Source organism: Phalacrocorax carbo, chromosome 3 (assembly GCF_963921805.1).
Source record: "Phalacrocorax carbo chromosome 3, bPhaCar2.1, whole genome shotgun sequence".
Taxonomy (NCBI): domain Eukaryota; kingdom Metazoa; phylum Chordata; class Aves; order Suliformes; family Phalacrocoracidae; genus Phalacrocorax; species Phalacrocorax carbo.
In genome coordinates, this window is record NC_087515.1 from 16,518,057 (window position 1) to 16,541,780 (window position 23,724).

Genomic DNA, 23,724 nt, shown 5'->3' on the forward strand with positions numbered 1-23,724 from the left:
CTATAGTTTGCATTATGTATATGCTTTCATATTTACACGCGTGCACTTTATGCAAGGAGAGTGATGATGTAAACTTGTCTAGTGATTTGGAAAATATTCTAAAGCTATTCTAAATAAAAGTTTCAAATCCTAAAGAAGCTATTAAGAACAGCCTATGCCTTCCTAGCCTCTAAGGTAGAGTTTGTGTTCTGTGACAAGAAAATATGTTAATTAGGGATCATAGAATAGAATATAAATGGGTCTGTATTTACTTATAGTACTTCTGAGCAGTGGTCAAATACACACTGCAAGAGTTCTGTGCAGGTTTTCCAAAACTGGCAGTAAATGCCATTGTCTGTTGTACAAAGTGAATACAGCTGAATACAGGGAATACAGCTGAAAAGCACGACAGATATTAAGAGAGTCTGAGAAAAAGGCTTCTGAAGATCCTTTCGACACCACACTTCTGGGTCAGCTCCTCCAGGAAGCTCCTACATTCCTCCACTTCCCACTGCATCACAAGTCCTTACTTTCTGCTACAATGCTGATGTTAGGACTGGATTATAAATACCCTTCTAATAGTATTAAAACATGATAGAAAATAGTAAAAAAATTCTTGAGGATGTGAGACTTGAAGGGAGATTGGGTTTTCAATAAATTTGGTCCTAACAATATTTACTGTTTTGGTGTGTGTCCATTTTATTCCTTTCCCCTTGGAAAAAGAAAGTAAAAATTATAGACAATTTGTAGAAGAGTTATTGAAATTCAATAATATTGCCACTAGAGAATTAGTACTTGATGCAATAATGAGAAAATTAGGTGTCTCGGTTTATTTCCTTAGCAAAAAGGAAAAAACAAAGTAGAAAAACAACCCAAGTGGATTTGGAAAAAGTCACTTTTGAAATAAGCAAGGCAAACCTTCTTCACTAGAAGGTTGCACTGATTTTGACTGTAATGGTACATTTGAGAACATCGATATATACAAAGCAATACCTCTCCAGTACAGATGTAATTATGCAGCAAAGAGATAATTTATGCAGTGTAACTATATCCATATGGGAAGGGAAGAGAGATTACTGACAGAACATTACCAGGGCAGATCTGCCCTCTTTTTGCATTTTTTGCTGATATAACAAATTCAGTAAGACTTCTATTCATGTATTAAGCCATAACAATTGTTCAGTAGTGTTCCTCAATTAAATTAAAGACATCATAGGTAAGCCTTAAGTTTCTTTTAAATAATTTTCTTTCACTACTAGTTATCTCTTCTGGTACTACTGTAGTAATTTCAGTTTCTGTGTAAAATTTTTGTTTTGCAAATTATTTTGCAGTCATGCCATGCATATGTGCTTATTTTATATTTTCCTCACAAGAGCTAGTCTTTTTATCCTCAAAATCACTTTTGATGGTCTTTAAAAAAATTCCTCCAAACTCCAAGCTCTGGTATTGACTCTTACATAAGTCACTGTATTCCAGGAACAGCAGCATTAAAACATATCAAAAGCACCTCGTTTTGGTCTTGGATTAGACACTTCAGTATAACAGATGCCATTTCTTCACTTTTACTCCCCATATGCCAAGCAAATAAATCTTTCAAGCTGGTGGCAATACTTTCACCTTCTTTACCTAGGACACAGTCATAAAGAAGCTATCAGAACTTTCCCATAAACTGACATTGTTGCCTTTGGACTTTCGGTGTCTCCGTACTCCTTATTAGTGACCCTATAACAAATTGATTTTTCAGGGTTTAGCTTTTTTAAATATTCAGGAAGCATTGATCTTTTTTTTTTCTGCTTTCACACCTGTCTTGCTGGTTGATTCATTTGAGATTTGCTGCTAAATCCGCGGCAGTCCTGGTCATCACTGTCACGACAGAAATAATCACTACTTCAAGCTGAGGTTTACATCTCTAAGAGGAGACTCAGGACTAGCAGCCTACTCAGATTTATACCAGGGTCCTCAAGCTGAAATGCAGCACTACAAGTTGTTTGGCTGGCAAAGGTGCCCTGATACCACAGCTCCATTTTCCAAGACATTAGCTTTGTTACCATCCTATGGTGTTTTATTATGAGACTCTACATCTCACCTCAGCCACCCAACTTCTAACTCTTGTTCTGCCCGACTCCCCTAAGGAGATGCAGTAATTGATGATTAGCATTCCAAAGCCATGCTTGCATCCTGTGAGCCTGTCATATTTAATTGCATTTTAACTACACTCGTCTTCTATAATAGCCTGAACATAATTTAGATAATTATCTTTTGCTCTCTTATTCTCTGACTCTGCCTGTCTCACTTAGAGCTCCTTGCAATGAAAATCACTTTTTCTGCTCAAACATATAAACAGACTCTTGGGCCAAGTGCTTTCATCTCTCCAACAGCAACAGCTGTCACTGAAAACTCAATAGCTTTGTGCATCCCACAATCTCTTCACCATATTCTATTCAGAGGAAGAAGAAAATCATTAGAAACCTCTCCACTTTCATATTTCTTCCTGTCTTTTTCTTTATGAGGCTATTGCAAGAAGAATGCAAGAAATATTGGTGTCCAGGTAAATTACAACAATAGCTTGCTATTGCTTAAGCTATCTATAGTTCCAAAATAACAATTCACCTCTTAAAGAATTTAATGGCTTTTATCAGCATTTGGAATCCTTGTCTAGTTATTTCTATGAAAAACTGCTATCTTTCTGAAGATTTATTACATATAATAGGATATAAATAGTCACCCTTCCCTGTTATTTCCTTCTCTTCCAGAAAGAGCAAATTAAGAAAGAAGTGGAAGCTTATCTTTTATTGAGGTTTTCTAATGAGCCACTGGCACTACAGAATAATACCACACTGTGGGATCACCAGAGCAGCACTGATTATAGCTGAAACCAAGTTCAGGCCAAAGACGTAAGATGAAGGAGAAAGCTGTTACATGTAACTAACATTCATCAAGCTGTAATAACCCTATTATATTCACATCATGGCTTGCTTTAGGCTAAGCATGTACATTTTGTGCACGCACTTTGTGTCTCCTCACTTTCCAAGGCGACATACAACCTCCATTCTTTCTCACTCCAGTAAGAAAAGCAGAGTTGGAATCAAATGTGGAAATGAACAACACACCCTGAAAAATGTCAGTTACCAGCAAGTAACCTCCATTTTGCTTTCTAATGCTTGTCCACGTATGCCTTGTTCTATAGTAAGTGACAAAACACATCTTATCTTATTTGGATGTGGACTTCTTATACTGTGACTACATATTTTTTAATGAAATGCAGCATCCATTATGATGGAATAGTGAGGAGATATTTGTAAAAAGCACATGACAGGAAAAGGAAAGAAGAGCTGTGTTGTCTTTCTACACATCAGTCTGATGACTGTACTGATGTAAATAAGACAGCGAGTAACTAGCATGTTATGCTGCCAGATAAAAAACTGCATGCACACACAGGCAGGCAAACTGAGACTCGAGAAGTACCACAGTATGTTCTGCATGATGTGCTTACACGCCTTGCTTTAGTAATGAATACCATACTAACCTCTACCTTGGAGTACCTACGAAACAAACACAAAAGCATGCACTAAAAATGCTGTAACAATTATTGTTATACAGACATTTTTCTTTATAAAATACCAAAAAGGTCTACAGCTACCTTAAAAATGACCTATTAAAAAAACATGTTTTCCACCAGAACAGTACTAAACAATAAAGTGAAGCAATACTCCCTCTCCAGTTAAAGCTGTATTTTACCGTACTAATTCAGAGAGTCAGACTCATAAAGCACAGAAGTCAAACTGGGTGGTTGCCTCAGCCACCCCAGCCACTGAGGGGGAGGACAAAAGCATGAGAAAGAAAATACTGTGAGGAGTCAAAAGTCAACTACTTTTTGGTTCTTAGAGAGTAAGATTAAGTGCAGTTCTACCCCTGGTCTACCTCAACTAAAAACAGACCTAAAACTGAGTTTCCACCTATTCTGCTGTCACCATGACATCACTCTTGCAAAAGGTGGCCTGTCAAACTTGGGACTTCCAAGGAATCAAGGAAGGTGCACGCTAGAAGTAACAGCTTTCTCTTAGCAGCTCCGAGAGGCAAAACTCACCAAACAATGCATCTTGGTTATATTTATGCTATACTCCATTGATGAGAGAGCAAATATACTTTATCCAGTCTAATAAGGAAAAAAAAAAAACAAAAAAGACTTGAAGTACTAATGGCAGAGGTAATAAAAATGGTTAAGAGAAATACAATGAGAGTCTAGAGTAAATATGAGAAAAGTAAATACTAAAAATCACCTGTCGCAGTATTCTTACATAATGGCTTTATATATTGACAGGTAAAAATAGGCATTACCACCTTTTGGGAAAACACCCCTCCAAGGTTTTTATTCTAAATACACTTCCCACAAGGAAAACGTAATTCTGAAAGCATCTGAACAAAATTTGTAGCTATTTCTGCCCTATAATTGATGCTCCCACCAATCCAAACAAAATATCTGCCCTCTATAAGAACACTTTACTAAACTGCTATAAACATTTTATTGCATATGATTTATTGTAGAAGCATAATGTGGGATTGATAAAGCAGACCTATTAGAATAAAAATTCTGACATAAAATAGATTTAATGAAGTCTATACTGACTTTCTGACATCTTTATAAAGCTTCTAGTGTAAAAGACTCCTAATAGTAACCCCTGCTTTCACAGCTTCAGTGCTGACATCTTTGCTGTTTTAGAAAAAATATTACGTTAAAAAAATGTTAAAATGTAGTCAAATTGAGCAATGGTAAAACTAAATGTAGTAACTGATTTTCAAATATATCCACGTGCCAATGTAGGCAACCAGCAGCATTTTTGTACTGCACAAGCTGTGTACTCATATAACCTAGCTTGCTCACACATTTTTTTCAATTTCAGCAGGTTGTCTTTCTGTAATTCCACAAATATAGTTTATATTTAAAAATTTTACACAAAATGAAATTATTAGCAATTTGCTGGCAACTGTCTGGCAGAATGCCATGAGCCAAATTTTTATGCCATAGCAAGAACTGTGCGTGTAGTATCTACACATATATCCTTGAGGGTCAGCAGTGGTGGCGGACAAAGGCTGTGTAGTTGAGTAACTTGACTTACTAGTTCGTGTTACATACTTTCGTGTATACCAGAGCACACACGCAGAAGACAAGCTTCCACAATCCTAAAGGCTGAATTGGCTTTGTTGTGAGTACTCATTACCAATAGTTATTGCTCCTGATGTTCACATAGATAGCAAAGATATGAAAAGCCATCCAACATGTTAACATACCCAGTAAGACAACTAGTGGGGTGTTTTTAACTTTGAAGACTTCTCTCCCCCGTAGTCCCACAATAGATTGAAAGCTATTTTTATTATATAACTTTTCATACCAATGCAATAGTTGATTAACAGCAAATATATAAACAATATTTTTAGAGATATGAGACAAAATCATGCTCCCTATTAAATCAGTTCCTTTGTAGTGTGTAGGCTAACACTGTATTTATTGCACTTCTCTCTTACATTCTCTTGGGTGTGATTTCATGGCCCACTCGTAAAAACTTCACATTTACAACAACTGCCCTTCTATTACTGTCGATAACATCTAATTGACATGTCAAACCCCCAAGGAATGCAGTAAATTGAACCAGAGCCTCTAAGAAGAATAAAACAGTAAAGAAAGTAGATCAGCATGTGCCTCCTCGTAACAGCAGTACAAGCATACCGAGGTTTGCTAATGGAAGGAAGAAAAACTGTAACCCTTTCTGCTACCACACTGAATTATCTATTAACCTCAAGGTCAGAACACAAAGCCTGGTGACCTCAAGACTGAAACTTGCCTAGAAAAAAAACCTGAACCCGCATCCATGACTGCAGTAATTTTAGACAAGAGACTAAAGTGAACTAAGACAGACAAGAATACCAAATATAACCTTTGTTTCTGTTACCTTGTTACAGTACAGAAGAAATGTAGCTCCCCTCCCAACAGTTTCTGAGAAACTAAATTTTGGTATTTAATTTGTAACTCTGTACCATAAAATATTATAGACAAAGAGCTGGGTAAAATTCACAAATATAATTTAAAAAAACTGAGAAAACTTGACTCACCATGAAAGAGCACAAAATAAAGTCAGACAGAACTTGTTTGAGTAGCAACCAAGGTAACAGGGAAAGGCAGAATGACTATAAATATGTAGTTGAAGTGTATGGAATCTATTAAGAAAGTAAAATTGGTTTACAGGTATACAAGAAAAATAATGGAATGAAATTAGGTAACATGGTGTTCAGTACTAGTACTGCGAAAAAAAAATTGTTACTGTGGGAACTCAGAGTGATAGGCAAAGAGGAGAACAGAAGCACCATCCCTTCAAGTATATGAAACAAACCGAGGGAGCATTATTCTAAGAAAATACCACATACCACATAGTGTAGAAATCCCCAGAGGATGAACTGAAAGATACAATAATTCTTCCATTTTTGTGATTCATGGATATAATCTGTCCTGGTAAAAATTTTTCTGTGAATAAATCAACGGCTTAATACTGCATATATCTCAATGCAGAGTATTTGTAACACTAAGGAGCATACCTGTTTTGGCCAGTTTAAGCAAACGTGCACTTTTCAGAGTTTCAATGAAATTAGATCCTCAATATCAACAATCTAATTAGGGCACATCTCTAGATTTGGTGCATTAACATCTGACTGGCCTCCTGACTTTACAAAGGGATGTAAATAGTTGCTATATTTAATGGCTTTGCCTGCATGAAAGGGTTACAGACAAAATAGTAACTTTACCGTCTAGCTCATGAACATTTGGACATCTCCTATTCATTGGGTTATTAGGTGATCTTATGCAACAATACATTTCAAAGTAAACAAACATAACAGCAAAACAATAGTTCAAGTATTAGGTATTCCTTTATTATCTCAGGCAGATAAATGAGCCAGTTCACTGGACACATCTACAATATGGATAACATTTTTGTAGTATGATTTATTTATCAAGGTGCTGAGAGTGTGCATGTGTGTGGGTGCCTGCACGCATGTGGGTATGTGCATGTATGCACAGACATTTTCAAAAAAGAGAATATCACAACTCGGTGAAGGCAATCCAATGTACTGCCATAGATCATTCCATAATGTAAAAGCAGTAATCCCACTGTTGAAGTCCTTACCCAGAAGCTGCAAATTTCTTCCCTGTGCTGACTGGAACAAAACGCTTTGTTTAACAGGATGCAAGACAGCGGTAGTATTCTCCTCCAGCAGGAAAATTAGAATTTCTGTCACATTGAGCAGAGTTGGCAATAGTTGCCAAAGACCTCTGAAGATGACAGGCTTTTCCAGAATTGCTTAATGTTGTAGGTCAAACTGGGACCCAACTGTTTATGGGGGGAAATATTTAAGTATTCTTAGCCTGTATAAGCAATCAATCACAGAAGAAGGATGATAGAAATTACAAATATCTGAGAGGGGCAAAATACACTGAGGTGAAGCTGAACAACAGAATACACTTAAAAGAGGAATAAACCTACTAAGAGCAAGTTTTCTTACACTATCAAAGAGCTTCTCTGTGGCAAGTAATAGAAGGTTGAACAGGTCATATATTTAAGTGAGGCTGATAACTGAAAAGAATGCTGTTTGTTGTAAGACAAAGCAACAGCCAATATTCTGACTACAATTTGTTTTATAAGACAAAATTAATGTTTACTCACAGAGCAAAAACTTAACTCTGTCAAGGCGTTATCTGTACTGTTTAAAAGACACAGTGATCATATCCGATCATCCTCACATTTAGCCTGCATTTCCGAAGTAGGGTTATGCAGTGATAAAATATGCAAGGTGTAACTCACCACCTTACTGATCTTCTTTAGTATTAAAAGTGACCATAGTACAGTCAAGCAAAATACAGCAATGTAGTCACGCTATAACTCTCAAGGAATACATGCATTTCTTGCACCTCTACATTACAAGGAACAATTACAGACTCAGTATGTTGTTGCAGAAATGGGCTGCTCAGGTACCCATCTGAGTCTCAAAATCTTATAGTCTTCAATCTCAGCAACCATTTCCTTATAGTTAATTATCTTTTCAGAATTTTTTTCCACACCCTTAAACCTTTCAAAAGGCATAAAGGTTTCACCTTTCACTAAAAACCACAGTGTTTACATAGTCTGGTTTACTTTTTAGCCTGGCAGAGATCACAGATTAAGTCAAGAAGAAAGGGTACAAAGAGGAGAGGACAAAGTTTTATGATTAATCTCAGGAATAAGAATATGTAGGCCAGGTCCTGGAGCTTCAGTATCCAGGAGTGTCCCCTACCCACAATATAGACACCATATTTATCAACTTAATATTGGTTCTATAAAACCTAATTCATTAACACTGGTGAAGTATTTTTAGCTGTTTTGGTGGCATGTGTTGAAAACAGGCATGGTACCACGTTCAAGTAAATGCAGAAGATAATAAAATTAAGTTGAGAATAAGGAAGTTTTAAAATGGAACACAGTAAATGTGTTCTCAAAACCAAGAAGTCTGAATGCATCTATAATCTGTCCCTTGGCTCAGGGAAACACAATTCTGTTTTGAATGTCAATGTTTTTATAAATCTATCCTAACAATAAGGACTAAAGATAACATTAGTATAAGTAATACTATCTTGGATTCTGGTATGTTCTTCCCTCCCACCCCCTCAACAAATATTCTGCTGAGTAAGCAATGCTGTGTCTCTGGCATGTTAAAACAAACAAACCAACCAACCAACAAACCCCACAGACAAACCAAAAAACCAAACAGGCTGAGAAAGTCAATGGACATTGAAGTATGTCTGAATCTACTCAATGCATATGTGAAATATGCAACAAAAAGCCTATGAAATGGTTGATGTCTCAGAAGAGCAGATTTACCAAAAAACATCAAAGTGCATGTAAAGTAATTGGGAAATAGTTTAAAGTAAATTCATATTGTCTTTAAGAAAAAGAAGTAAAACTACAACAAAAAGTCCTATTGAAAGCTCTAGAAACTGGGTGCTCAAAGAAGATCTCAAACAAACGTGTGTAAGGAAGTCTTCACTCTGCTGCTCAGTGGACAGTGAGTGAGAAAAGTTGCTGTGCCAGAAGGGAAGTCAATGCTGTGCTTCTGCCTTGAGCACAAGTCTCGTTATCCAACCCATGACTTTGCACTGATAACTTCTCAACTAAATGTGGGTCATGAATGCAAATTTGACAAGTCAACTGTAACCATGTTAGGTTAATATGTTTTTAAAAAAGTCCCAGGCGTCAAAACAGGAGGCAAGAAATCTACAGGAAGGCCATGTCTCAGACAGATAAACGACATCAACAACTTTTGATGAAAGCACCATGGCACATCATCATGGTGATTTACACAACTTACAAGGTAGCACCAAATCAGTGATTCTGTCAGCAGCTGGACTTGCTCAGGTTCAGTTGGGACAAGCAGTTGCAACGAAGAATATACAGATGCACGAATGGCTAGTGCAGCATATGCAAGAATGAGTGTAGCAGCCAGAAACCAGATAGACCAAATCCTATCCACTTTCACAATATGGAAAACAAATCCCTTCCTGGTCAAACCAAAGATGCTTTATGAATATTGACCCAGGAAGTAAGTCAATCAGAAAAAGAATGAATAAATAAATACATAAATAATGTCTGAATATTAGAAACCTGTTTGTGGGTTGATAAAACAATTACGGCAGCCTCTCTCTCCTTTATTACTGTCTTTTCACTCTTTAAATCAGAATGAAAATATATTTACTGAAAACCCTTCCTGTTTCTAGCGTTTACAGTAGAAGCAGTGGTTATCTGTAAAGGGTGAGAACTAGTTTATACTTAAAATGTTATCTCCTGTAATAACTTCAAAAATTGCTATTTTATCACAGAAGCTTTAGAAAGTGATCTGGCAAGAATCAAAAGGAAAAGCCCTTGGGAAATCTAATTTCTGCTGAATCATAGATTCATAGAATCATTAAGGTTGGAAAACACCTCTAGGATCATCAAGTCCAACCGTCAACCCACACTACCATGCTTCCTAAACCATGCCCTGAGGTGCCATGCCTACACATCTTTTAAATACCTCCACAGATGGCGACTCCACCACCTCTCTGGGCAGCCTGTTCCAGTTCCTGACCACTCTTTCAGTGAAGAAATTCTTCCTAATATCCAACCTAAACCTCCCCTGACACAGCTTGAAGCCGCTTCCTCTCGTTCTATCACTACTGACTTGGGAGAAGAGACCAACACCCACCTCACTGCAACCTCCTTTCAGGTAGTTGTAGAGAGCAATAAGGTCTCCCCTCAGCCTCCTCTTCTCCAGGCTGAACAACCCCAGCTCCCTCAGCTACTCCTCATAAGACTTGTTCTCCAGACCCTTCACCAGCTTCATTGCCCTCCTCTGGACAGGCTCCTCCAGGACCTCAATGTCCTTGTAGTGAGGGGCCCAAAACTGCACACAGTACTCAAGGTGCAGCCTCACCAGTGCCGAGTACAGGGGCACTGTCACCTCCCTGCTCCTGCTGGCCACACTATTCCTGATACAAGCCAGGATGCCATTGGCCGCCTTGGCCACCTGGGCACACAGCCGGCTCATGTTCAGCTGGCTGTCAACCAGCACCCCAGGTCCTTCTTTGCTGCTCAGCTTTCCAGCCACTCTTCCCCAAGCTTGTAGCATTGCATGGGGTTGTTCTGACTCAAGTGCAGGACCCGGCACTTGGCCTTGTTAAACCTCATGCAATTGGCCTCAGCCCATTGATCCAGCCTGTCCAGGTCCCTCTGCAGAGCCTTCCTACCCTTTAGCAGATCCACACTCTCACCCAATTTGATATCTGCATACTTACTGAGGGTGCACTCAATCCTCTCATCCAGATCATTGATAAAGATATTAAACTGAACTGGCCCCAAAACTGAGCCCTGGGGAACCCTGCTCGTGACTGGCCACCAACTGGACTTAACTCCATTCACCACAACTCTCTGGGCTCGGCCATCCAGTCATTTTTTTACCCAGCAAAGAAGGTAACCCCTCTCCTTACTTCACCAAGGATTGAGAACTCATATCATGGTCCCTAAGCCTAAGATGGCCTCCGAACACCACATCTCCCACCAGCCCTTCTCTGTTTGTGAACAGCAGGTCAAATGAGGCACCTCCCCTGGTAGGTTCACTTACCAGCTGCGTGAGGAAGTTATCTTCCACACACTCCAGGAACCTCCTAGACTGTTTCTTCTCTGCTGTGTTGTATCTCCAGCAGACATCTGGTAGATTGAAGTCCCCCACTAGAACAAGGGCAACTGATTGTGATACTTCCTGCAGCTGCTTGTAGAACACTTCATATACCTCTTCATCCTGGTTGGGTGGTCTTTAACAGACCCCCAGCAGGATATGTGCCTTCTTGGCCTTCCTCCTCATCATTACCCATAAACACTCGACCTTATCATCAAAATCGTTACGCTCTACACAATCGAAGCACTCCCTAACATATAGAGCCACCCCACCACCTCTCCCTCCTTGCCTATCCCTTCTGAAGAGCTTATAGCCACCCATTGCAGCATTCCAGTTGTAAGAGGCATCCCACCATGTCTCTGTGATGGCAGCTAAGTCATAGCTATCCCGTTGTACAATGGCTTCCAGCTCCTCCTGTTTGTTTCCCATGCTGTGTGCGTTGGTGAAGATGCACTTGAGCTGGGCTATTGGTTTCACTGCCAACCCTGGCATGCCACCCCTAGGCTCCTGTCTGGTGGGCCGGGCTACATCCCCTTTCCCCTTTTGAACCTAGTTTAAAGCCCTCTCGATGAGTCCCTCCAACTCATGTGCAAGAATCCTTTCCCTCCTTTGAGATAGGTGAACTCCATCTGCCGCAAGCAGGCCCGGTGCCATGTAAACCTCCCCATGATCAAAAAAAAGAAGATTACACTGATGGCACCAGCCTCTGAGCCACGTGTTAATCAGATGAGTTTTCCTGTTCCTTTCAGTATTATTCTTCTCTGCCACTGATGGGATTGAGGAAAACGCTACCTGTGCTCCTGCTCCTTTGACCAGTTGCCGCAGTGCCCTGAAGTCCCTTTTGATTGTTCTTGGGCTTCTTTCCACAATCTCATCACTGCCCACCTACACAACCAATAGTCAGTAGTAATCAGAGGGCTGCACCAGACCAGGGAGTTTCTTAGGAACATCTCTGACCCAGGCCCCAGGGAGGCAGCAGACTTCCCTGTGGGATGGGTCTGGTTGGCATGCTGGGCCCTCTGTCCTCCTCAGAAGAGAACTGCCTACAACAGTTGCCCTCCTTTTCTTAACAGAGGTAGTCGTAATGCTGGGCTGACCAACTCTCTCTAGGTAACCCCCTGGATGGACCTTCACCTACATCCTCATTTGCCTGGCCCTCAAGTTCCAGAGCCCCGTATCTGTTGCGTAAGGGCAGCTGGGAAGGTGAGGGAGGCCGGGAGAGGCTTCGTCTGCCTCCCTGAGCAGGGACCTGTTTCCATTTCCCCTTATCTCTTTGGTTCCCTCATTCTGCTTGATGGCAAGAGGGTAGGGGATTCTCTGCTTCTTGTGGAGCCTCCATCTGCTGCCTTGGCCCCGGGGATGATAAAGTGCATCTCCACCAATCTATCTCCCTCTCACACTCTCTGATGATCCTTAACCTTTCCACTTCCTCCCTCAGCTCTGCCACCAGGCTGAGCAGATCACCCCCCTGGTCACACCGCAAGCAGCTGCTGTCTCTGTTTCCCTTTGACGTGAGTGCCAGGCTCAGGCACTGCCTGCAGCCAGAGACCTGGACAGCTGTGTGTTTATGTGGGGGCTCTGCCCGAGTCACCACATTCCTTCTGTCAGTGGTTCTCAGGTGAGCGGAGACCATGGCTGGGCCCTCTTCCGAGGGGGGCCGGTGACCACTAGTTGAGCTACTCATTAGAGCCTTTAGAGCGAGGAAGGGGACTGCACCCTAACCATGCAACACCCTGGTTGCTCGCACTCCCTGGGGGCTCCTTTTGTACATGTGGGGGTTTTGCCACCTACACACTTGTCCCCGCTCACGCTGAGTCAGAGGTGCCGCCCATCAGGAGCTTACCTTGCCCTGCTCCGGCAGGGCTGCACTGTGCTACCCTCACTCCCCCAGCGCTTTTGCCTTCGTGCCTTATTTTCTCTGAGGCAGAACTGAGCTAACATCCAAATTGATGTCAGAGTTACTGTGATGCTTTCTTCACTCTTCTCACAGCAATGTGCATGAAGAGGAGCTCAGAACATGCCAGCCACACGGCAAAATGGAGCAAAGCAAAACCTCAATGCATATGGCACACGCAGAGCTGCAGTGAAATATGGCAAAACATTCAAGGGAGACTAAGACACTGCAGTTCACAACTCCTTGCTAGTCTATTCAAGGCTTGTTCAAAGATCCATGCATATTTGTGGCTGAAAAGCAAGCACAAGGAAACGAAGACAGAAGTAGAAAAAAGAAAAGACAAATTAATGACTTGAAAACCTCCTTGTGATCCTGAATCACCATTAAGAAAAATAACTTGAAAGAAGCTAGATCTTTCTTCAGTCAAACTAGACTCAGCTAAAATAAAAGCTAGCAAATGAAATGTTAGACGCAGAGTTTCCACACTTCTGAGAGGCTCCTAACACTCTGAAATGGAATACAACTCTGCTTTCTCTCTGTGAAATCTTAATTCTTCGTGCTTAGTAAGTCAGGTCTGTGAAGCTGGAGCCTCTTTTCCCATACTACAATATTTCAAAATCTGAGCATATAAACACAAGGAAACATATGTACTTCAATGCCTCTATTGTTCAGGGCTTTTAAGCTCAATAATTACACAAAATGACCCTTTATATCTGTTTGACTTGCTCCAGTAGGCATTACTAGTGGCATAATGAACAGATTAATGAGAACCCTCAGTTTATTTTTGTGAAGTGAGACTTGAAATTGAGCTTAACAATGTAGCAATTTCCCAGACAACTTGCTTGAACACATTTCATCTTGGTATTGTATGAAACTGGCTACACTGAGCTCGCCAACCCTGGAGGAGGCATTTGTATTTCCCAGAGTTGCTGTGAAATTTGCTTCACATAAAATAGGATGAACCGTGGTTGAAATATACTCTGTTTCACAAGCGGTACAAGAACAGTTTTGCTGTGAAATTAACTTCATGTAAACCAGGATGAAGTGTGGTCAAAATACCCTGTCTGATATCACAGGTACAATAGGAGTTCCTTTTATCCTGTTCCACTCACCACTTGGGAGCTCAAGCATGAGACACACTTAAGGAATTATACAAAGGTGAGGAAAAATGTTATTTTTGTCATCCTAGATATGGCAGGACAGTAGATGCATGCAATACTGATGGGAAGTGGCAGAAAAAGATGTGAGCATACAGGCAGTTGGAAAGGCAAGAGGGCTAAGAAATGTTCAAGATGTTTTATTATGAGAGAAAACAGTCCTGTAAAAGTGGTTAAGGAGAAGAATGATGGATGAAAATGGATGTGAGGGAATTCTAGAGATGGGATCATAGTGAACTGGAGGAACTAGAGGAGGACAGGAGGAACAAGCTGCTATGTTTGAGGCTAAGTATAAAGAACTACAGACGTATGTAATGCACCACATGCAGTTAAAAGGAAAGGTATTCACACACTTCAAATATTATCTCTATAGCAAAATTAACAATTACATCATGACAGAAATTAGCTTGATTTCACAAAAGTATACCCAGAAAAAAAAAATCCAAAATTGAGCTTGTCACTAACATTGTATAAAGCAGAAGTAGTTTCTCACTTGAAGTCCTTAGACAACATGGAGAATATTCGTTTGTACATCTGAAAGTGGTTTAGAACTGTTACGTGCATGACCTAGATCTCTCTAGGTGTTCTTTACCTGTGATTTACTATGAAAGGAAATACAGCAGTGCCTGAAAAATGGAAATGTACATGGTACATCACAGCATAGGAATATGAAACAAGAAATATGAAACAAGAGCAGTAAACCTCAAAGTTGAAAATTATTCTTGAAAAATCAATCATAAGACTGATAATAAATTTTGATAATGAATCTCAAATGCACATCCCAAAGGGCTTTTCATGTGAAAGTACTGATCACATTCATAAAAAAAGTATAGAAAAAAATTGAGGGGAACTGAGCTGAGAATTTAGGATTTGAAATAGCTATTGTATAATAAAAAGATAATAAGCAATGGGAAAGTTTGGAAGTTTTGAAACATTTACCATAACAGCTGTATACTCTGAATAACAAACAATGAGTCCAGCAGGAGAGAAAAAACCAGTTATAATGCAATATGTTATAAACCTTCTGAAAATGAAGTCATGGCTGCCAGAAGAAAATCATAATACTGACCCAAACGAACCATGTAGATAGTTGACACCAACCGCCTTAGAACTGCCCATCAATAAACAATATTCATTGTCTCCCACATTCTATAAGAGTATCAGACTCTTTTTTGCCTAATGGGGAATTGAACGTGCTATGTCCACTGCCAATGGATTAGATCCATTTCACAATAACTGCAGAACTTTAAAGAACAATACTGAGTCAATAACCATCAGGAGAGACTGTTTCATATTTGTCTTTACAGGGCTTATTTTATGAGAAGTGTCATTAATTCTGAGGTCTGACTCCTACTGGCCTTTGGTATCTTGTGTTTCTCATTTGACTTTCAGACTCTTTGTCAGCAAATTCATCTAACAAGCGCAGGTCTCTACTTTTCGACACTAACACACTCAAGCCCACTTACCATAAATGTTTTAAAAAACAGGATGGAACATGACTGTTTTTCATTACTGTCATACTGTGTAGAGAAAAGCAGCTTATTGTGGAAACGACAAAAAAATAGCCTCAACAGAGCGTTTGAAAATTGACAATTACACATGCGGTATACATTAATTGGCTCTCACTTAAGGAAGGTAAGCAAGCTTCCCTGTGAAGATAACAGACACACAGTTTCTGCCTTCAGCCTTTTAAAACTGGGAGAAGAGGAGGTTAGGAGTAGCCTGTTGGTTCCTGGCTTTGAGTACTGAATTATTACTTTACACAAAATGCTAAATTAAAAATACCATTAAAACAACCCAAAGCAGCATACTGATAGTTTAAAGGGGAAGTTCATGCTTCAGTAGACTGCCAAAACTAATATAAGCTATTTAAACATAATTTAATTTTCTTTCTCATCATTTTGTTTCCCACTTAGTGATCATCAAAGGTGTCTGTTGAGGTTTGTGTTTGCTACCTTTATGGTTCATCCTACCCTTTTTGCCAGAGATGCAGCAAAATGGTTTGGAGACCTCATAGGACACTTGCGAGACTGCACACTAATGACTTTCACAAAGGATTGTAACTCCACTGAAAGACCGGGTAGACAGAAAGCCAGGCAGCAAGCAGCAAAGGAAACAACTCTTATCCATACCTTTGAAGACAGGGAAGTGAATAGAAAATATTACTAGTAAAGTAAATTTACTTATTGCAAGTATTCTGCCTCTTCAAATTTGGGACCCTGTGAAATTCTCTCAAGTTTTAACTCCATCCACTTTCATTTGCTACTGCAGCATATCCTACACAGAACATCAAGCAAGTTGGTTTTTTTTGGGTCTACTGCAGTATATTAAACACAGAACTAATAGCAGAAAGGGTAAATCTGCTAGTTTGAGACCTTATCAACCACCTAGATTGAACTCACATCTCTAAAATTTGTAAGAGAAACAGGCATGATTTGTAGTATACTTTTTGGAAAGAATTTATATTTCAGCTTCACACAAATACATGTATAAAGATTCTTCGCTGACTGTTGCTCTGAGAGGTACTTGTAGTCAAACAGGTAATCATAGACCCAGGCAAAGATGTACACATTTCTCATTTTCTTTAAACAAAGGCACATAAGCCTAACTGATGACAATTTTTATACCAAGGTAGGATTAGTCCTTTTCAGGCTGGGACATCCCAAGTATTCATCAAAAACACTTAGGATTTGCCTGAGAAACAAAAAAACAGCTGCAAACTTTGACCACATTAGCAAAGGATTAATTTTGTTTCTTCCATTTGAGAGTGGGGTGTGGAACTTACAAACATACGGAGAACTAAGAGATGAGGGTTCTGTTGCTTCCACCCCGTTACGCTGCAATCTTGTTAAGGTAAATTGCTGAATGTGGGAATCTTTAACTGTCTGCCTGAACCTGACAGTGACTCAAACCCAGGCACAGTGCATGAATTTGGCTCTTGCTTTTCCTTGGGGATTGCCTGAATCATTTGACTAAAGGTATTTAGAGGCAGATTTCTCTCTGTTGGAGCTGTGCTGGTTGTATAAAATACCAAGGTATTCACGGTAAGGGGAAGGTCAGAGACAGGAAAAAAAAAATCTCTTGCATCCAGCAGGAGTGTCTTTACCCTTACACTACGATGGTAAACCAGGTAAACTGCACCACCTCTTCCCTAGTACAGCATCTGTTAATTTTGGTTAAAATCCAACTCTTTACCTCCTCTGTTTTTGTTGTTAAAATGACATGAAGTTAAAAATAACTTGTTTGTTTTTCTTGGGGCAAAAAAAAATTTCACATTTTCAATTTGGTTCAAGATACCTCTTTTTTTAATTTTTAATTTTTTAAATTTACAGAAATTAAATCAAAAAGTCAGTTCTTCACTATATTCTTCACTATATTTGAGCACTAAGAATATGGCTTTTTACGGTCATAGTACCACATTTCAGTATTCCTCAGTAAAATGAATGTGGTGCAGCTCTGACTGCATGCAGTGATAATACTCCCTACTTTACAAAACAGTCCTAACATTTATAGCATTTGGCATTTATATAGTATTTTATATATTTGGTTTATATGTTTTATATAAACAGATGATTATATAATTCATAAATATATACACATACATATAACATTAAATATCTTTATCTTCTCTATTATACATATACTTATTTATATAGTATTTGGAGTTATCAACCTGCCACTACAATCAAAGTAATTTTTCAGCTTAAGTCACTTCAGCATATCTGCAAATCCTACTTGAAAGGGAAATTAAACATATTTAAGGGGTATTCTTTTCTGTGATGGGGTGACTGTAAAGAAAGTTGAATTTGCTGATCATAAAGGGCAAGAGATTTAAACTGAATATGAAAAAATGCTGTCAAATGCAAAGAAATCACCTGAAAATTTACAAGGTTATGTGGGGGGCCACAAAACTTTCAACTTATCTCAGTTACAGATGACATAGTAATTAAATGTAACTGCAGAGGATAGAAAGCTTTCAGAGAGAAGTAAGCTTTTTCAAGTTGATCCTTTTCCTTTAAAATTTTCTAGTCCTTGTTAAATGGAATTGTTCTGGAGTCCCCTAAGCTTTTGTAATTTTAAGTTTTAGGAGCAGGTCTTTGTTTAGAACTGAGAGTTGCAGACAGTGCTAGGACACTGTAAGTGTGTAGATTTAAAGACTGGCATTTTGCTAGCTGGATGCACGTCTGTCAGAGCAAGAAGTTAGGCAAAACACAATTCTCTAATCCACATGAAAATAATTCCTGCAGCCACACCTTTGAGAACTTCCAGAGCACCTATGTTTTGAATCAAGATCTTGAAGTATACCATGAGGAGGCAGCTATCTTTATTTCAGGGATGCACCTGTACTTGTCCAAGGTTAAGGCTTTAAAAAAAAACATGTGGTTTGAACACTGTGAGTAAATACTTGAACTGGGCAGTCAACCAGCAATTCCACTTGCACTGCACATACTGCTCCTTTTGACTGTTATAGACTGTTAGTATCAAAATGTACAAGGAAAAAGTGCAAAAAGATTCTCATTCTGACTCTCCCTCTCACTTTTCTGGTTTCAGCCTTTTAGTGTTCCTGCTGCTGGAGACAGGCAAAAAGATGAATTTTATCTATTACACTGAGATGCCTTTGAGAACGATTAAATCTCCATTACTTTTTCCAGACCTGCAGGCAGAACCCAGGTTTTCTGCTCATCAACACCCTGCCCTTCACAGACAGTGAAAGCACGTGTCAAGTTCTCCTTCACCAACATGTCTAGACCACACTGTAACACGTTTCAATTGCACTATTTGTTATGAGATGAAATAAAAACTTTAGACAACGTGTATCAGCAGTGTTGCTAGAAAGGACTGAATAACTCTCTTGCCCAATGTGACAACCTGAGATACATCTCTGAATTTGTAAAATCCTTTTTTTTTTTTTTTTTTGGTTGATACAAATACAGGATGGTTGGGGACTGTCCCCATGTGAGCTGGTGACTTCAATTTTGCCCCAGGAAAGAAAGTACATCTTATGGAAAACTGACTTGGGGAAAACGAGAGACATAAGACTTTTGTAAGTCTGAGCTTCCCTGGCGACCAGCCACAAGATCATACCCTATCAACATTCACTGAATGCTGAGCATACCTGGCTTCAGGATATGCAACGTATAAATTTGCAGCCTATCTTTTCAGACCCATGACAAGTATCTGGGTCATGCTTTACTTGGAATTAGAACTATCAAATGGTTTAAAAAGGCTATCAACACTGAATTACTCTTCTACACTAGAAGAATGGGTTTTATCAGCAGACCCAATAAGTACAGAAAAGCCAATGAAGAGTATACATGTTGAGGGTATTCATGCTCAATTTCTCCTGATCTTAGTATAAAAATGAAAGTGTTTTCCTATCTTTTTTTTAATCTCTTTTTAAGACATGTTTTTTTTATGGAAGGGTCCTGTTCAAAAGCAGAATGGTCATTGCATATGGGTCAGGTACTCTGCTTTTGAACAGAGACAAGGTCAAGCTTAGGTAACTGGTTGATCTGTTATGGTTTGGCCTCTAACCCCTTCAAATATCATTCAATACATTTATGTGCTTTGATAGCGAGAAATGCATTTGATTAAGAAAATCCTTTACCAAGCACGCTCTCTTTTCCTCTCCTACCATGTTTCTAAAGGAGGGATGATTTGACACCAGGGTCACCATAAACAGGTGAACTCCAGAGAAACATGGTTTAACGGCCAGTGATCACAAGACCAAGGGTAGGGGTAGGCAGGCTGTTTCTGAGAATGAACAACCAAACTGACTGTTAGAAGATCCAGTACTGATGTGGATCTTCAGAACTTGATTCTGGTTTGAAAGTCTAGATATTCAGCCACACTAGAAACTGTTACCTCCTGAAGTTGTATTTACAAGGGTCTAGAGTTAGAAATTGATGAGTTATGTAATGATCATTCTTTCACAGTCAAGAAGTTGTCTATGTAAGTACTGAAGAAGAGGATAATGTCCCCTTCCCCCCACCAGCTTTCCAGTTTGGACTTCATGCAAATAAGTGGGGAAAAAAAAAATCAAACTCACTTGCAGGAAATTTTTGTGCGATCAGCCACCATAGTCCACTGCTGCTGATTTGTTGAAACCTCAATGTAGTAGCTGTAGCTCCGATCATCACAGTCCCAAAGTAGCAACCTAAGTATGAAGAAGTTGTTGAGTGATAAGTAAAATAAACATTAAACCAAGCTGCTAAAGTTTTCCAGTCCTCTATTTCCTCCTCTTAATCCTTTATGAGTTAGCTGCGTCTTTTGGAATGGGACTCTAGCACTTAACAAGCTCTTTACTGTTTCTGTCATCTCAAACTCCAGTGTCTCTATTCTTATTATCCTAGGGCCAGTAATAGACTTACAAGCTTGTAATAACCATCTTACTAACATTAATCTATTATATTAATCCAAATACTTTTCATTTATTTGAAGGTCAATAAATGAACTAATTTATTTGGCATGTGACATTGCCTGCTATAAACCTGAATCAAAGATCTGTTTGGAAAGGTCAGAGGAAGGAAAAAAAAAAGATTCTGGTGACTAAAAAGATTACATTGTCTTAACTGTATTCTCTTTTTTTGCAAATACATCAGAAATATATATATATATAAAAAAGTAGGAAAATGGGAATTCCCAGTCCTGGTTCATCATAAAATGAGGAAAAATGCACTGAATTGTTGACCAAATTACTAGAAAAAAGGAGAAAGGAGAAAAGAAAAAAAAAAAAAAAAAAGGTGTCAGGGATTCATTCCGTACTCATTCTAACAAACACGCAGCTCTTCAGGCAGGGCACTAAATGGCATATTGACAGCCTCCAATTTCCATACTTGTCTCACAGAGAGGAAGACCTAAAGCATCAGGGATGTGGTTTAACTTAAGCATATCATTCTCAAAAAACACATCTGGCAAATGTTGTATCCTTTGTACTCCTTGTCTATACATGGGGATTATTTCCCTGGTGTAAGAGATATTTGAAACCTCAGCATAATTCCTCAATTTAATTTTATTTCTAAGGCTATGGATTAAAGCAAACACAAGAATCTTCCTTCCTCTCCTCCTCAGTGGATAGGATTAATAGATGTGCACTTAGGAAAAATATCCAGCACAGAATGCCTTCTTTAGCAAAAGCCATGAAAAATTGTTTGAGAAACAATATGGAGCATCCTTTCTTCCAATGAAGCATCCATAAATGACAAGAGGGTATCTACACAACTTAAAGGGTCAGAACCGAGGCAGACACTTCTGCAGCTTCTTCAGCAGCAGTTAAATGTTGTCCATATTTTGATTAATAGATGCGTTTGCCTACATTTTACATAAAACCCTTGGGTGGTGTCATTCCACTCGCAGCATGCAGTTTAGAAAAACTAAATGCTGTTCTTACTGTTTTCATATAAACTCAATGGCAAATGTAATATTGAAGCCAAAACTTCAAAAATCTCATCCATTTGAGTTAAAGGTGACTGGAGGCAAAACCAGCATGCTACATTTACCATTCTCTCAAATAATTATCTCTTGTCATCCTACCCAAAGTTTTTGAATTGCAATATTCTAAGTGAAGAATCCACAGGATGTCTGTCATGGAAAACTATGCTTTGCTGATTTTGTTTAAAACTCTCAATCTCTGAACCCATACTCAATACACCAATGGAAAATAATTCTCTACTGCAACAGAGTGGCTGTTACCAACTGCTGCTGTCTCTTGATCCTCAGGTCCTCGTCAAAGTTAGGTAACGATTACTAGGATTACTGATTAAATCTGGCTTTCTTACAGAAAGAAATGAACCTGCTGTAGTCAAATAACCAAAGCACAGCTCGCTACCCAAAGTAGCTATAACTGCACTGATGACCTAAATGAGAATACAGCCCCACGCACAAACAGATAAGTGCGAAAGCCAGGTAATACAGCTAACCTGGGTTCTTCCTCCAGCTGTGAGGAAGAACTTCCACAGATCCACATTTTTCAAAGTGCAATAGATAAGGATCCATTGATTGTCAATGAATATAGCTGAGACATACATAAAAATAAAAGCAACTTGTGCCACACTACAGCCTTTCCCAGGAACTGGCTCTCTATAATTGCCTTTCAGAAGAGTGCCCAAGTTTTATATTATTAATTCCTTTCTTCCAGTTGAAAGAGCCTTTCTTGCTTTCAGCTGCTGGGAGGAACATTACTGCAAAAATTATTGCTCGCTTTTAACATTTAAACCCCAATACTGCTAGAGGGGGAAAATGACCTAGCCAATTGCCGAACACAGAATCCTTGCTCTTAAAGAGAGAGGTTGTCCCAAGCAGACGCTGGACTGTCTTTGGAATTGGGTTATTAAGGATACGCGTGTCTCTATCTTTGCCCTAAAAACCAATGCTATTACCATCTTTTCAAAACAATCTGGTGTAGCTTCTTTTTTTTTTTTTTAGTTTTGGAATCCCAGCATTCAAAGTGGAATTGTGTCTACTGGACAAGCAGATTTGAAATAAACTCCCTAGATGGCCTAAACTGAACCCAGCTCATTAATATTATCAAAAATAATACGCTATCAGAATTAGCTTTCAGAAGCTAAAATTAAAAAAAAAACAACACTTTTAACAGGAGCCTTTTAGCACATATTAATACTGTCTACTTGCAAGTTAAAAAATTCAGAGCTGACAGTAAAAAATAAAAATAGTTGCCTGTGGCATCATGAAAGACTTAACACTCCCCCCACCAAAAACAAAACCACCTAACTCCAATCCCTCTCCCCCTGCTTCATCAGATCCTCCCCATTCTGCTTTTCAATAGCGTGAAGGTCTCCAAATACTGAAGAGACTGAATGAAGTGCATTTTCTGTTTAAAAAAAAAATAAATTCATAAAGAGTTTATGGATTAAAATCTTGCATTTGCTAACTACTAATAATCAACAGAGCCTGAATTGATTTAACAGCAACCCCTAAATTATAAAAAGAGGGAAAAGCAAAAACATAAATTTGTTTTCTTTTAAAAAGGCTATTAAAATGTAGCTAATTATGCTTTTCAATAGGATCCTTTTCATCATGGGGGCTCCATGTTATTTCCTTGATCCATGTTTTCAAAGCTATGATCAAGAGTTTCAATATTGGACGCACACTAGTGACTATGATTTCAACTAACAATACAGTAATTAAAACAACTGGCTCAGCTTTAGCGTAAAAGGCTAACAGGACAGATGCGTTCCTTTTGAGAATGTGTAAAATTGCTCTCTCCCAAAACAACCTAGGCTAAGTTAAATAGGTTTTAAAAAAAGCATATGGCTTAGAATTCTTACAAACCAAACAATGAGTGAATTAAAGTTGGCAGAATCTTTCACAAAGTGACTTAGCATGAATGCTAAATGTAGGTTTTTGTTTCTTTGGGACTTGTGAAAGAAAATAAATAAGTTCTTTCTTCACCTCCCTGCAGTAGCTTTTTTAGGAGACACTTGGGAGGGAGACTGATGACAG

The 23,724-nt window shown here is 38.9% G+C and overlaps 1 protein-coding gene across 3 annotated transcripts in view; it reads right to left on the reverse strand.

The window, feature by feature from the left end:
• BTBD9 (BTB domain containing 9) overlaps positions 1-23,724 on the reverse strand; it is a 142,881-nt gene that overhangs the window by 15,793 nt on the left and 103,364 nt on the right. For all 3 annotated transcript variants that reach the window (XM_064446017.1, XM_064446015.1, XM_064446016.1), the window contains one exon: positions 20,312-20,419. In XM_064446017.1, the coding sequence (XP_064302087.1) occupies positions 20,312-20,419 (108 nt within the window). The remainder of the gene's footprint in view (positions 1-20,311; positions 20,420-23,724) is intronic.